Source organism: Camelus ferus, chromosome 25 (genome assembly GCF_009834535.1).
Source record: "Camelus ferus isolate YT-003-E chromosome 25, BCGSAC_Cfer_1.0, whole genome shotgun sequence".
In the NCBI taxonomy this organism is placed as follows: domain Eukaryota; kingdom Metazoa; phylum Chordata; class Mammalia; order Artiodactyla; family Camelidae; genus Camelus; species Camelus ferus.
In genome coordinates, this window is record NC_045720.1 from 25,725,773 (window position 1) to 25,742,553 (window position 16,781).

At 33.6% G+C, this 16,781-nt stretch overlaps 1 protein-coding gene across 10 annotated transcripts in view; it reads right to left on the reverse strand.

The window, feature by feature from the left end:
- The window catches only part of OXR1 (oxidation resistance 1), a 302,119-nt gene that overhangs the window by 15,801 nt on the left and 269,537 nt on the right, over nt 1-16,781 (reverse strand). Inside the window, exon 1 of one of the 10 annotated variants that reach the window (XM_006189073.2) lies at nt 8,524-8,706. The exons of 8 other annotated variants lie outside the window; for them this stretch is intronic. In XM_006189073.2, the coding sequence (XP_006189135.1) occupies nt 8,524-8,589 (66 nt within the window). In that variant the 5' untranslated portion in view covers nt 8,590-8,706. Of the gene's footprint in view, nt 1-8,523; nt 8,707-16,781 lie in introns of those variants that run through there. One more of the 10 variants, XM_006189074.2, reaches the window with a different exon arrangement.

Consider the following 16,781-nt stretch of genomic DNA (forward strand, 5'->3'; position numbering starts at 1 on the left):
CAAAGTATTACCGAATTGAATTCAACAATTTATAAAAAGAATTATATACAATGACCAAGTGGGATTTACTTCCAGGTATGCAAGGAATATATGCAAGGTATTTCAACATTTGATAACCAACTGATGTAATCCATCACATCAATAGATGCAGAAAAAGCATTAGTCAAAATCTAACACTCATTCATGATAAAAACTCTCAGCAACCTAGAAACAGAGGGCAAACCTTTCAACTTGATAAAGAACACCTACAAAAAAAAAATTCTACAATTAACATTGTACATAATGGTGAGAAATGAAATACTTTCCCACTAAGATAGAGAGCAAGGAAAAGATGTTTTCTCTCACCACTCCTATTCAACATTGAACTAGAAGATCTAGTTAACACAATAAAACAAGAAAAGGAAATAAAAAGTATACAGATTGGAAAAGATGGAATAAAAATGTCAGCAGATGACATGACTGTCCATATAAAAAATTCTAAAGAATAAACCAAAAATTACTAGAATTAATAAGTGTTCATAGTAAGTTTATAGGATACAAGGTTGATACACAAAAGTCAACCATTTCCCTCTACATCACCAATGAATAATTGAAATTTGAAATGTAAAACAATTCTATTCATACAGAAAAAAAAATGAAATAGGTTTAAATTTAACAAAATATATACAAGAAAAGTACAAAATTCCAAAGAAAGAAACTGAAGAAGATAACCCATGATCACATATATAAATAGGAAAACTCAACAGAGCAAGGTATCAGTTCTTCTCAACTTGGTCCATAGATTCAACACAATTCCAGTAAAAATCCTACCAAGTTATCTTGTTGATATAGGCAAAATGATTATCTAAAGTTTATGTAAGAAGATCCCAAGGCCAACACAATAATGAAGGAAAAGAATAAAACTGGAAGACTGACACTACTCAATTTCAAAATTTACTATAAAGCGACAATAATCAAGACTGTGAAACTGGCAAAGGAACAAACAAATAGACCAATGGAACAGAACACAGCACTCAGATATAGACTCACACAAATAAAATCAATTGATTTTTGACAAAGAAGCCCAGATAATGCAATGAAGAATGGACAATCTTCCACCAAATAGTGCTGGAACAACTGGACATCCACAGGCAAAAAAAGTTAATCTAGACAACGTCCTTATACTTTTCACAAAAATTAACTCAAAAATGGATCATAAACCCAACGTAAAATGAAAAACTACAAAACTCCTAGAAGGCAACACAGGAAAAAAATCTAGGTGCCCTTGGGTTTTAAAATGTGTTTTTAGATAGAAAACCAAAAGCAAGAAAAAAAAATGAGTAAGTTAGATTTCTTTACAATTAAAAATGTCTGCTCTATGACAGACACTGTCAAGATAGTAAGAAAACAATCCATAGACTGGGAGAAAATCTTTGCAAAATATGTATCTGATAACTATGTTATCCAAAGTATCAAAGGATGCTTAAAACACAATAATAAAACAACCTAGTTAAAACATAAATGTTCTGAACAGACACTTGAGAATATGGAAAGATGCTTAATGCTTAACATTATATGTCATCAGGGAAATACAAATTAAAATAATAGGATACCGCTATAAACCTGTTTAGAACGCCCAAAGTCTAAAGCGCTGACAACATCAAATGCTGCTGAGAATGTGGAGCAACAAGAACTTTCACTCACTGCTGGTTCAGCACAAAATGGTACATAGCCACTTTGGAAAGCATTTTTGCAGTTTCTTACAAAGTTAAACACACTCTTATCATACAATCCAGCGATCACACTCCTTGGTATTTTGGTGAAATGAGTTGAAAAATTTTGTCCACATAGTATCTGCACATAAATGTTTATAACAACTTTTTTACTATAAATGTCAAAACTTGGAAGTAATCAAGATGTCCTTCAATAGGTGAAAAGATAAACTATGGCATACAGAGACCATGAAGTATTAAAAGTCAACACTAAAAAGAAACGAATTACTAAGCCATGAAAAGACAGAGAGGAACCTTAAATGCATCTTACTAAGTGAAAGAAGCCAATATGAAATGGCTACATATGGTATAATTCCAACTACGTGATACTCTGAAAAAGGCAAAACTATGGAAACAGTAAAAAACAGCAGTGGTTCCCAGGTGTTTGGGTGGAGGGAAAGAGGGATGAACCTATGAAGCACAGGGCATTTCAGGGCAGGGAAACTACGCTGTATCATTCTGTAATGTTAGATATATGTCATTCCATAGAATGTATAACACAAAGAATGAAACCTAATGCAAACTACAGACTTTGGGTGACAATAACATACAATATTAGCTCATAAATTATGACAAATACACCACACTAACAAAATGTAAATAGGGGTACTGTGTTTGGAGAGGAAAGGGATGTATATGGGAACTCTGTACTTGCCATTCAGTTTTTCTGTAAACCTAAACCTGCTCTGAAAGATTAAAATCTAATTTAACTTTTAAGAAACTGTAAACACAAAATTCAGGGAGGTAGCTACCAATGTGGAGGTGACATGAGATGACACAGAGAAAGAGTATACAGGATGATGCACTTTCATCGGTAATGTTCTAGTTCTTAAGTTGGGTAGCAGGATCACAGAGAGACATTTTCTTATGCTTCATAACTTACGTATGTAATAAACACATTTTTCAACTACTACGTCAAATAAATAAATAAAAAATATTCTGTACTGAATATATGTGTATATATTTTCTTTCCAATTATGTTGTGACTAGAAAGAAGACGTTTTACATACTATAGGTATATATAAATACCAGCTAACTAATTTCTCAATACACATGTACCATAGGTAGGCAACATAGTATAGCACAAAGAACCCTGGGTTTAGCCGTAGACTCCTGTCCTAATTCTGATTCTGCTTTTTAACAGTCATTCCACCATATGCCTGAGGGAATGGTTCCAGAATCCCGCATGGATAACAAAATCCACGAATGCTCAAATCCTTTACATAAAATGGCACAGTTTTTGCATATAATCTATGCACATCCTCTAATATACTTTAAATCATCTCTAGATTACTCATAGTACCTAATAAAGTGTAAATGCTATATAAATCATTGTAAATACAATGTAAATGCTATGTAAATAGTAGCTGATATGCGGCAAATTCAAGTTTGCTTTTTGGAACTTTCTGGAATTTTTCTTTCCAAATACTTTTAATCCATGGTTTGGCTGAATCTGCAAATGCAGAACTGCTACGTAAGGAGGGCCAAATGTGTTATCAGCTTTGTGAACCTGAGCAACCACATGTAATCTCTAAATTTCTGGTCTTTCAAGTGGAAATAATAATTATAACTTAGGAATAATTAATTATACCTTTATGAGGAATAAACAATAATATGTGTAAGGCATATATAAAGTAGAAACTGATACATTAAATGTACAAAATAAATATTAATTACCTTCTCCTACTTATAATCTGAGTATTTTGAGAGCAAGTATAGCAAAGAATTTAAGGGCAGATGCTAGAGCCAGAACAGAAAGCCTGAATTCAAACCACAGCTCTAACCTTTACTGGATGTCGTATATAAAATGCTATATGCCTCTGTCTTGTAAAATGAAGATGACAAGGCAATATTTCACGGGTTGAGAATTAAATTTAAAGACTCATGGTAAGTGTATGGAGTAATACAGTGTTATTAGAATAATTTTTATCATCATTACAACCACTATCTTTAACTGAGGTCACTGGAAAGAGTTTTACATTTACATTGGTTCTTCTCAAAATTCTACCTGTTAGCTAATTTGTGCACCCCCCCACCCACCAGCAGGCCAACACAAGCTTTGAGACACTCTGGACCACACAGCTGGCTGAGTCAGAAACTAGCCCCATCCACCAGTAGCCTGACATCCACCAGTAGTCTGACATCAGTACTGGGACCCATGAACCCTGAAGCCAGACCTCAGGATTTGGATCTGCTCACCAGTGAGCCAGCACTAGTCCCATGGCCTGGTTTCCCCCACCAGTGGGCAGGCAACAGCCCCAAGATCTCTGGGACCCCAACTTGGCCCACCAGTGGGCCAGTATTAGACCAGGGACTCCTCATGTTCTTCAGCTGGCCACCTTGTGACCTGGCCCGACTATCCAGCAGCCAGCAGCCTCCGCACAAGGCAGAAACTGGCAATCACCAGGAAAGGAGGCCAGACAGCCCACAAGTAGGTAGTCCGCCAGAACAGAAGGATTCATGCTGCCCACATAGGGGGCACCCTTACAGCATACAGGTCTGGTAACCAGAGGGAAGTGCACTGCTGGGATATACAGGGTGCCTCCTACAAAAGGCCTCTTTCTCTAAGATCAGGAAATATAAGCAACCTACCAGATACACAGAAATAAAAACAGCAAGTTAGGCAAAATGAAGTGGCAGAGGAGTATGTGCCAAATGAAGGAATAAGGAAAAAGACCTCAGAAAAAGAACTAAGTGAAGATAGGCAATCTACAAGAGAGAGCTCAAGGTAATGACCATAAAGATAACCAAAGAACTTGGGAGAAAAATGGATGAACAGAGTGAGACGTTGTAAGTTTTTATGAAAAAGTTAAAGAAATTAAAAAAAAACCCCAAAGATGAAAAACACAATAACTGAAATGAAAAATACACTGGAAAGAATCAACAGTAGACCAAATGATACAGAGAAATGAATCAGCAAGCTGGAAAACAAAGTAGTGAAAATCACAGCTCAACAACAAAAAAAAAGACCTGTACTTGAAAAACTGTAAGACACTGATGAAGGAAACTGAAGATGACACAAACCAATGGAAAGATACATATACTATGTTCTTAAATTGGATAAATTAATATTAAGATGACCATACTAACAAAGGCAATTTACAAGTTCAATGCAATCTCTATCAAAATACTAATGACATTTTTCACAGAATTAGAACAAATAATTTCAATATTTGTATGGAAACACAAAAGACTCCAAATAGCCAAAATACTCTTAAGAAAGAAGAACAAACTTGGACGTATCCAACTCCCTAATTTCAGACTATACTAAAAAGCTACAATAATCAAAACAGTATGGTACTGGCACAAAAACAGACACACAGGTCAATGGAACAGAACAGAGAGCCAACATATTAACCCACACATTTATGGTCAATTAATCTATGACAAAGGGGCAAGAATATATGATAGGGAAAAGACAGTCTCTTCAATAAGTAGCATTGGGAAAACTGGACATCTACATGTAAAAGCATGAAATTAAAACATTTTCTCATATCATGTAAGAAAATAAACTCAAAATGGATAAACAACAAAATAAGAAACTGGAAACCATAAAACTACTAGAATAAAACATAGGCAGAACTCTTTGACATAAATTGCAGCAATATTTCTTTGCATCCATCTCCTTAGGCAAAGGAAACAAAAGTAAAAATAAACAAATGGCGATCTATTAAACATCAAGCTTCTGTACAGCAAAAGGAACCCATTGACAAAATGAAAAGGCAACCTACTACATGGGAGACAGTATTTAGAAACAATATTACTGATAAGGGATTAATATCCAAAACACATAAATAGGTGATACAACTGAATATCAAAAAGCAAACAACAAAATTAAAATATTAAAAGATGCTCAACACTGTTAATCATCAGGGAAACGCAAATCAAAACCATAATGAGAAAGCACCTCACACCTGTCAAAAGAGGGTATCATCAAAAAGTGCACAAACAACAAATATTAGTGACAATGTAGAGAAAAGTGAACCCTTGTACACTACTGGTGGGAATGTACACTGGTGCAGCCACTATTGGAAACAGTATGGAGGTTCCTCAAAGCACTGGAAATAGAACTATCATATGATTCAATCAGCAATTCTAGTCCTGGGTACATACCTGAAGAAAACAAAAACACTAATTCAAAAAGATACATGCACGACAATGTTCATAGCAGCATTATTTACAATAGTGAAGACACGGGGCTTACCTAAGTGACCATCAGCAGATGAATGCATAAAGATGTGGTGTATCTATATATACATGCAAGGGAATTTGACTCAGCCATAGAAAAGAATAAAATTTTGCCATCTGCAACAACGTGGATGAACCCAGAGGGTGTTATGCTCAGTGAAATAAATCAGAGAAAGACAAATATTGTATGCTATTACTTATATGTGGAATCTAAACAGTAAAACAAACTAGTGACTATAACAAAAAAGAAACAGACTCACAGATAATAGAGAACAAACTAATCGTTATCAATGGGGAGAGGGAAGGGGGAAGGGCAGTAGAAGGGTAGGGGATTAGGAGGTATAAACTACTACGAATAAAATAAATAAGCTATAAAGATATATTGTACAGAACAGGGAATATAGCCAATATTTTATAACTATAAACGAAGTGTAATCTATAAAACTATGTTGCACACCTGAAACTAATACTATAAATCAGCTATACCTCAATAAAAAAAATACTAAAAAAAAGATATAGTTAAGCATGCTTGATCAATATGGTTTTCACTGAAGCTAAATGGCAAAGGTTTAACTTCATTCCATGTATTTTGGAGCATATTCTACCTATTAGTTATTAGTTAATGTTTTTGAGCCTTAAATTAACTCATTTACAAAATGATGATAACCTATCTCTGGTTAACACACTGAGTTACTGTACAATAAAATCTGACACTACATACATGAGCATTCAGAAAACTGTCCTTGTTTACATAAATGTATGGCCATATCAGTACTAGCTATAAGACAGTTTATTACTTAAGTCTATAGATACCATTCTACTAATCAGCGGAGTAAAGGTACGAGGAAATGTAAAAAGTTACAAAATATGAAGTCCAAAAATGAGACATTATATTTTTTCTAAAATATTTGCTATTCTTTTATTAGAATCATTTTCTACTTTCAGTTTTAAAGTGGAAGAGGCCTTTTCAGGCAAAATCTTATAGGAAATTTCATCTACAAAAAAGTAAAATAATTGCTATTCATTGAAATCTTTATCTTCTTAAGTCTTTCTCCTTCCCTACAGCTCCTAGGATTTCTACTCTAAAGCAAGGAAAACAACTAGAAAACCCGGATCCAAGATTGTCTATACATCAAAACACATCATACTGTATTATATCTTTTTAGTAAATTCTCAAAGGCATCCTGGTAAGGTAATGAATATGCTAGGGTCAAGCTGTCTCTGTGCTCCCTGACCTCAGGAACCACTCCATACCAGTTTTCTCATCTTTAAAACAGGGAGTAAAACTACTGACTTCTCAAAGTTACTGTGAGGGTTAAATGAAATAATATATATTAATATATACTATACGGATGTGTAGAGCTGAGGACTAGCATGCTGTCATATCTGACAAAATCAGGTTAATAGCTTCCTATAAGGTTGAAAAGAAACTGGTCAATGTAAGTGTGTGATGCACATTATAATGACCTATAAAATTCAAAATTTCCACAATTTACTTAATATTTTTAAAATAAATCAAACTATATTAGTTATAGCAAACTAATGATAAATGTTTATTCAAACTGCAAATCAAAAAATACATGAATAGCATCATTGTTCTCGGTTTAAAAAAAAAACAAAACTGTTAACTGGCTAGTCTGACAATCCGAACTGAATTTTAATAAATCCAATCATTTCAGATGCCTATACCCCTCTCTGCGCTCATATATCATAAACATAAACTTGAAATCATTCAACTTAAAAATAAAAAGATGTAACAAAGTACTCTCAAGCCCAATTAAAAACAACACCTATGGAAGTTGGTTTGATATTTTTACATGTTTAACATTTAAGGGTGGCAAGCTGTTTTGGGGGCATCTTTCAAAGTCACTCCTGGTTCTACGCATATCTAGTCTTATTTAAATCACCTACAATTACAGTAAAAATAAAAATACTCATAAGGCAAGATATAATCTTAAATTACCACAGAAAGTACAACTGGCAATACATTTTCTAACAAATAGTGCATGCATATTTATACTGAAAAATATCTAGGATTCTTAAAATAGTAAGGATGACTAAGATTTTTCTTTACTAGAATATCTTTTAAAGTTTTGTATTAGGCAGCACTGCTTGAAACTTTTTGAATAGCTTAAAAAAGTCTTTTCTTAGATTGTTAAAATAATAGTCTTAATACACAATAATATAAATGTATTTAGTTTGGGATCCAGTCAATAAAAGTTACAGTGAATTCACTCAGATAGTTCTACTCTATTTTTAAGCAAGCACAGAAATTTTTAATGTTTTCTTACAAAGCTAAAATTAAATTAAAAATTAAGGCAGCAATAAAGGTCTGATAAATTACTGTTGCTGCAGAACAGGAAAATCAATACACTTTCACAAAACAAAATTATAGTCTCTTATTCATTTCCTTTTTGAAGATACTTAGGATTAGCAGAAATAACAGTACATTTTTTGTAATCATACAATTTTATATTCTACAAATATTTTCTGCGCTTAAACTTTCATAAATTGTATATTTTTGCATAATTCACCATAAAAAGACTAGTAAATACAGAAACTGAAATCATTGGCTAAGATTTACCAGAGTATATTTTTGATTAATTGGTTGATGCCTTCTCCCTTTTTTCCCATACCAGAGACGAGACATTTCCTTTCCAGGGCAAATTAAGTAACATCAAATCTCCTAAGAACTGTTTTAAAAAGCATTCTTCCTCTGTCAAAGATAAATTTTCAGCACCAGAGCCCTACTATAGTGACAAAACAGTTTGCTAGAGACAAAGATTTGATTGACAAGACAGAGAGCTAATCACTAAGTAGTATCCATCGCAAAGATAGTCGTGAGTGGAGACTGTAAAGCTTGGGAGGGAAGAGAGGTTTTCCCATGTTTAAGTTTGGTTGCACTGTACCCAAATGTACAAAGAAAGGGCTCAACACTTTAAAGACACAGAGCATTATTTCCAAATACCAGTACACTAAGAAATATACTAAAAATAACTCAGTCATAAAAAAGTAGTAAGTACAGTTTCCAGAGTCCCTCCCAAAGTACACAGATGATTTCAATTAATATTTTGTTTGCTCAGTCATAAAATTATGTTCTTTATATCTAAGAAGTCTATAAAATTTCATCTAATTTTTTAAGCAATAAGACATCCTCTGAGGACCCTTCAACCCTCAAATTTTATAGAATGACTATGTGAAAATGAAGCCAATCCACCACAAATAAATTCTACACAATTATTCAAAGTGACCTGAAAATTTCTGAGTGTCACAGTCCATTTTTAAAAAATTGAAGTATAGTTGCTGTACATTATGTAAGTTACAAGTATATGATACAGTGATTCACAATTTTTAAAGGTTATACTATGTACTTATTATAAACTATTGGCTACACTCCCCATGTTGTACAATATATCCCTGTAGTTTATTTCACACCTAACAGCTTGTACCTCTTACTCTCCCACCCCTATACTGTGCCTCTCACCTCCCTTCTCCCCAGTCATGATACACTTGATTCATCTCCCATTCTAAGCTAAACTTGCTCCCCTTCTTTACCTTGTGTGCATACACAAAGCTGTGCACACACAATGCCACCCTTCACACACACACACCTTTCTAGTATACACACATTGCACCACCCCCACAGCCCTACATCGCCTTCATCCACATTCCAGCATGTGCGCGTACAGGACACAGCACACCCCACAATGAATATCCACCCTGCTACACACACCAGCCACGCCCATATTTCCCTAACCATCTCCATACCAGCCTTAAAATACATAGTCCTATTATACATTTAGTGCTCTGTAGTAACCACCGCCACCCCTGCACTCCCTTTATACATACTAACAACATTAAATAATTTGTGGTACTGGGGTGCTATCTTGGAAGCCTAAACCTATCATTACTTCCAGCCAGATTTTCTAGAATTAGAAATATACATACAAAATGCACTTTAAATGAGATTTTAAAAAATATATACACACACACTCTGTGTAGAATAGCCTGTTTTGTTGGTTCTATTCAGCATCCATCCTTACACCTTCCTAATACAGCTCTGATTTTGCTAATGTATCTTTTCAGTCACGTGTTTCTGAGAAGGCTAGCTCCATGCTCGGACAGGTGGGTCCTTATAGATCTAAACTAGTGGCTCTCAAATTTTAGCCTATGCCAGCATCACCTGCAGCATTTGTTATAACACGGAATGTTGGGTTCTAAAACCTGTTCCTTTTAAGTAGACTGGAATGGAGTTTGAGTGTACTTTTTTAACAGATTCCTAGACAGTACTGCTGTTGCTGATCTGGGGATCATACTTTGAAAAACAACTGGACGACAATAAGATATTACACGGCACACCAGACAGAATGGCTATTATCAAGAAGAAAGGATGTAATAAGTGCTGGCAAGAATATGGAGAAAAGGGAAACTTGTGCACTATTGGTGGGACTGTAAATTGGTGAAGCTACTAAGAAAAACAGCATGGAGGTTCCTAAAAAAATTAAAAATACGGTCCAGCAATATTTCTCAATATTTATCTGAAGAATGAAAACACTAATTTGAAAAGATATATGAACTGCCATGTTCACTGCAGCATTACTTACAACAACTAAGAGATGGAAACAACCTAACTGTCCATCAATGGATGAACAGATAAAGAAGATGCAGCATAGATACACAATAGAGTACTAATCAGCCATAAAAAAGACTGAACTCTTGCCATTTGAGACAACATCCATGGACCCTGATGACATCATGCTAAGTGAAATAAGTCAGAGGAAGTCATACCATATGATCTCACTTACAAGTGGAATTTAAAACAACAGCAATAACAAAAACACCAACCACATAAATACAGAGCATAGACTGGTGGTTGCCAGAGGTGGAGCACTGGAGTGGGCAAAATGAGTGAAGGGGGTCAAAACGGTACAAACTTCCAGTTATTAAGTAAGTCATGAGGATGCGAGGAACAGCATGGTAGCTACAGTTAATAATACTGTATTATATATATGAAAGTTGCTAAGAGAATAGATTCTAAAAGTCCTCAAAAATTTTTAACTATGTATGGTGATGAATGTTAACTAGACTTACTGTGGTGATCATTTCACAATATATACAAATATTGAATCATAATGTTGTACACCTGAAACTAATATAATGTTATGTCATTCATACCTCAATTGAAAAAGAAAAATCAACTGGTCTAAGCTATCTTGAGAGTGATTTTCTGTTTCTTGAAGCCAAATGCTTCCTAATTAATAAACACAATAGCTAGCAGACATAAAATGAGCTCAGTAAATCTTTTTTCATAGTATTTAGAAAATATAATGCTAAGTCATTTAAATTGGCCTAGACATTTCAAAACTTGAAGCAAATGTCAATTTAGTATTAAAAATATAAAATGACAGACCATAAAATGAAGCACTTTTATAAACACAATCCATTTAAAGATTGAACATAATCTGTTCTCATAATTCAGATATTCAACTTACTAATCTTTTTTCCTCTACTTTCTTTATCAGGGCTGAAGTTATTGAATCATCTTATATCTTATTTCCTCTAAGTTGTGAGTGGTCTACTAGAAGTAATAATAGATCTAAAGTAATATTTTAATATTTAAAATCATAACCTATCCTGTTATTCATTTATCCTTTCTCACAATACACATTAAGTGACATTTTGGATTTTAATAGGAATTTGATAGCCCGTAACTTTTGGCTAGTAACTGAGGAAGAATATTAACAGGGAAAGCAAAGCATTGGTTCAAAACTTTCCTGAGGGAGATAACATCCTAAATTAAAATTGGTACACCATAATGATTTCAGGGCGCTAAATGCTAGTAAGAAAAATCGTATGAATAGCCTAGAAATAGAGATCTACTATATAGCACAGTGCCTCCAATAATACTGTACTATATACCTGAAAAATTGCTGAGAAAGGTAGATCTTATGTTAAATGTTCTTACTGTAAAATGTTAACAATAAAGAGGGTAGGAAGAAACTTTTGGAGACGATGAATGTTTAATGGCACAGATTGTGGTTATAGTTTCATGGATGCACATTTGTCTCTAAACTCATCAAGCTATATACAGTAAACACGCACAGCTTCTTGTATATCAATCACACATACCTCAATAAGGAAAGTTAAAAATACTAAACACAGAAATATTATATAAGACAACTTGCATTCAGTGAAAATTTTAATCGTCTTTAACGCTTTTGATTTATCCCTTTTCCAGATTTACTGAATTTCTTTTGGAGTTCTGATTCATAATTTTATGTGATTCAATCAATATATTAAAAAGTATACTCTTCTTTAATTGCCTTTATCTGAGAAATGTGATCTCTATTTAATGACTCAGAGATAGAAACTAGTTTTCTTTTGAACAAAATCAGCTCTGTATGGATATTACTGGCTAGCCTGAGAAGAGAGCTAGAATTTTGTTTTATATATTGACTCAACTTTAATTTTGGCATTATTTGAGGGTGATAAAGCCCAAGAGGGGCAGTTATGTGCCATGGTTTCTGATGACAGGATAAAACTCATTTTTTTTTTACCATACCATCATTTTTCCTTCATGATAAGCAATTTTTAAAACTGCTTTTATTTTACATCAGATAAATTAAGAAGATGAGCACAAAATTCACATGAATCTTAAAAACAAACAGGCTTCAAAGATATTTCAGGCTTATTGTGGTAAGCACTGCTTTTGACTGTATCAGTGGACTCTTGGGTACTTGTCAAATACATCAAACTAATTTAAAGTGTATTTGATACAAAAGTTCAAGAGACACACTTTAATGAAAAAAAACATATATATATATGTAGGTTGCCTGGTGTATTTCTTGATTTCCCTCTCCTTGTAGTGCCTCTGAGTAAACAACTTAATAGGAGCCCTTTGGTATGTAAGGGAGCTATGCCTGAACTAACTGTGTCAGGATGACGGCTACTGATAAGAAAACAACTTTTTAAAAATCAAGGTACAATTTGCAGCAACATGGACAGAACTGGAGACCATCATTCTAAGTGAAGTAAGCCAGAAAGAAAAAGAAAAATGCCATATGATATCACTCATATGTGGAATCTTAAAAAAAAAAAAAAAAGGCACAAAAGTACTTATTTATAAAACATAGAAAACAAAATTATGGTTACCAGTGGGGAAGGGGGTGGGAAGGGATAAACTGGGAGATGGAGATTTGGAGATACTACTATATATAAAATAGATAAACAACAAGTTTATACTGTACAGCACAGGGAACTACATGGAATATCTTGTAGTAACCTATAATGAAAAAGAACATGAAAAGGAATATATATATGTATGACTGAAACATTATGCTGTATACCAGAAACTGACACAACATTGTAAACTAACTATACTTTAAAAAAAAATTATCAGGGCACAAAATGATTAAAGAAACCTCTCTCCACAGGGAACCAAATTTATGTTTCTGGGGTGCAGATGCAACATCAAAGTAAGAGAAATACTTTGAAAAATATTTTATACATTGTAACTTGCAAGAAAGACACTTGAAAATTAAAGTATATTACGACCAATACAGTCTGAAAGAATCTCCCCCACCCTTAGCATTGTATACGTTTAACACAATCCCCGCAGAGCTGGCATGCTGTAGCAGAGTGGTTTTCCCACCACTACTGTACAATGCAATCACCTGAGGAGCTTTAAAAGAATACTGACAATGAGGTTCCTCCCCAGGGCTTCTGATTTAATTGGTCTCAAGTGACCCTGAACAGTATGATTTTTCAAAGCGCCCCCAAATGATTCAAAGATTCTGCCAAGGTTGAGAACCTGGTGTGGTAAAAAGAGAGCAGTCTCCGAATTAGAGATTGACTACTTTGAGGACTTTAGCTAAATAAGAAACATGCTTAGAGAAGTCACCTGTAAAATAAAGATGATATTATAATTAAATGGGTTGCTCTAGATCTAACTATCAATTTATAGGAAATTCAAGGTAAAAGAACATGCTATTAACACTGTGGGGATGTGATCAGCAAAATCTAGACTGTAGGACATTCTACAGGAAAAATCTGGTTTCTTAAAAACTAAAATTACAAGGGGGGAAAAAAACAAAGCAAAGCAAAGAAATGGAGGGAGACCCTATATTTCCAAAGATTTAAGAGACATTTTAACTAAATGAAACATCTGAACCTTAGATGGATCCAGATTCAAACAGCAAACTGTAAAAATACATTCATATTACATAGATTTTAAAGCCTGTTATCACATTTGAATAAATGTGAACTGGGGAAAAGGAAGAATTATAAATGAAATAAGCTGATAACACTGAGTGACTAGTACATGCGAATTCACTATATTATTAATCTCTATGTTTGTACATTAATCAAATCAAAGCACTATCATCAGGAAAAGAGTAGGGTTCAATAGGCATCTTTCCCCACCTTTACCTCAGGACCTTCCTGACACTGTTGAAATGTCATTAGTGCACTTTCTGTTTCAGTGAAAATCCTAAAAACAATCGCCATTAAAAAGCAAAAAGTAGTATTTTCCACAAAACTGCAAAGGCCCACATGAAACATTATCCTCACTACACATTCTCTACTGACTTCTTGTCACTTGATACCAGCAGAAACCAGAGAAGACTCCACAGTAAGTTTCTTCTTGGTTGCAAGGTAGGGTTATTAAACTACCAAAAGCAGAACTCATAATTAAGAAACTCAAGACAATATTGTTTAAAAAAACAGAGATGAGGTAAGCTGATGTTTTATGCTAACTATAGTTCTATTGCCTAAACTAGAACAATAAAGAGTACATATTAAAGAATATCAATCTCTTACACGTCTTAAGTTATGCGTGTAGTATTTCTCAGATTCTTTCTCTCAATATTCAGGAATCTTAGTTTTGATGTATAATAAGGGGTTCTTACTCCTGAAAACATTAAAATTTGGCTAACTTTCTTTCTCAGTAAAGGTAGGTTTCTGCTGCTCGTACTCTCTCTAGAATTCATTGTACAAATTTCTAATACTCTCTCCTTTCTTCCTTTTCTCATTATTTCTATTCCTTAAATTCCAGCCTTTTCTAATTATTTTCAGTAGAACTAACTTTCAATTTGCATAGTTGGGAACTGAAACTGTTTCAAATATTATAGTTTTTCTTACTATCGCCAGTGCACATTTTAATAATTTGGGGTGCCGTGAATGCTTTTAGGGTAATGATGAGGATAGTGGAGGATCAAAGCAGAGTTATTAAAGTCAAACAGAGGAAGTACTGGAGAAAATAATCAGTAATAAAAAGGAAGATAATATTTTCAGATTATCTAGAAAATGTCTGTTGTTACTGATGTGCTCTGGAAGGAAGAACAAAGACATATGGATTCAACCTACGAAAGTGTGTTTCTTTAAACTCACTGTGAGAAAGAATTTTCTAATAGAGTTGTCCTAAAATGAAAATATTGCCCTTTGAGATAATAAACTATCACTGGATATGTTAAAGCAGAATCAAGAATAGTATAAAATGTAAAATGAGAGAGGCTAAATTGTCAGTTAATTTCAAATTCCAGAGTGCATGGCTTTACAAGAAAATATTTACTACAATTGACGTAAGAACTTATTTTAGGATAAAGGCCAATATTTTTTTAAGCACAAGTTTTATTATTTATCTTAATCTATGTACAAATTTATGCATTAATGCAATAAATATATATTGAGGATGAATTATATGCTTGTACTGTTCTTAGCTCTCAGGATACAGTAGTATAAGAAATCCACAAAACCCTGCCCTCGTGGCACTTACACAGGGAGGGAGACAGTAAGTAAAACAGAAAAGAAGTAGTAGAGGAGACAAGTTTTTGCAAAAGTTTTCCCAATGTATAAATTTTGTGTTAGAAATATATTTCATGTTGACTAACAATCAGCAATAACAAAGATCTCCTAAGTATTGCTGAAGCAAAGTAAGAGTGAGCAGAGCAGACAGTTTTAATCACACTGATGTTCAAGTTGGTAGCCATAAAAAATTCATCCTAAATTCTAAGTCACATATTCTCCACCACTAGATAGAACAAAAACTTGAAAAAAAATTGTTTTAAAGTACTTATTTTATATAAGTTCTCTAGCCAAATTCATTCTCTGAAAATATCCTTTTAACATTTAAAATACTTTTTTATATCATTATACATTTGTTCAAACCTGCAGAATGTACAACACCAAGAGTGAGCCCAAAGGCAAACAACAGACTTCCGACGGGGAAAAAAACTTTTTGGCCACTTACTAACCATCAGGCACTACAGAAACACAATGCAAGACACATGCAACTATAAATTTTCTAGCAGCTACATTAAAAAGGAAAAAAAAAAAAACCCAACCCAAGTTAAATCAGTTTTAACAAATCAACTTACTTAACCCAATATATCCAAAATACTATCATTTCAACCTAATCAACATAAAATTAATGATCTCTTATACTTTTTCTTTCAATTCTGAATCTTTAAAATCCTGTATGTGTATGTGTGCTATGTGTGTGTGTACATATATATGTGTATATATATTGTATTTGCGGAACATCTCTATTCGGACTAGCCACATTTCAAGCGATCAATAGCTGTAAGTGGCTAGTGGCTCCGCACCTATGCGACTTTGTATATTTAACTGCAGCACATCTCAACTGAGACACCAAATGTTCATAGATAATACCTGATCTTATTTAGTTTAGATTTACTTAGATCATATTTACAGTTTATGAAATTTATAGATAAAAAAAGTAGATGCATATATCCAAGTTATTCAAACATATTTAGAAGCTATCCAATAACTGAATCAAGTATCAGTTTTAAAATTAAAATTAATCTAAATTTAATTAAAAATTCA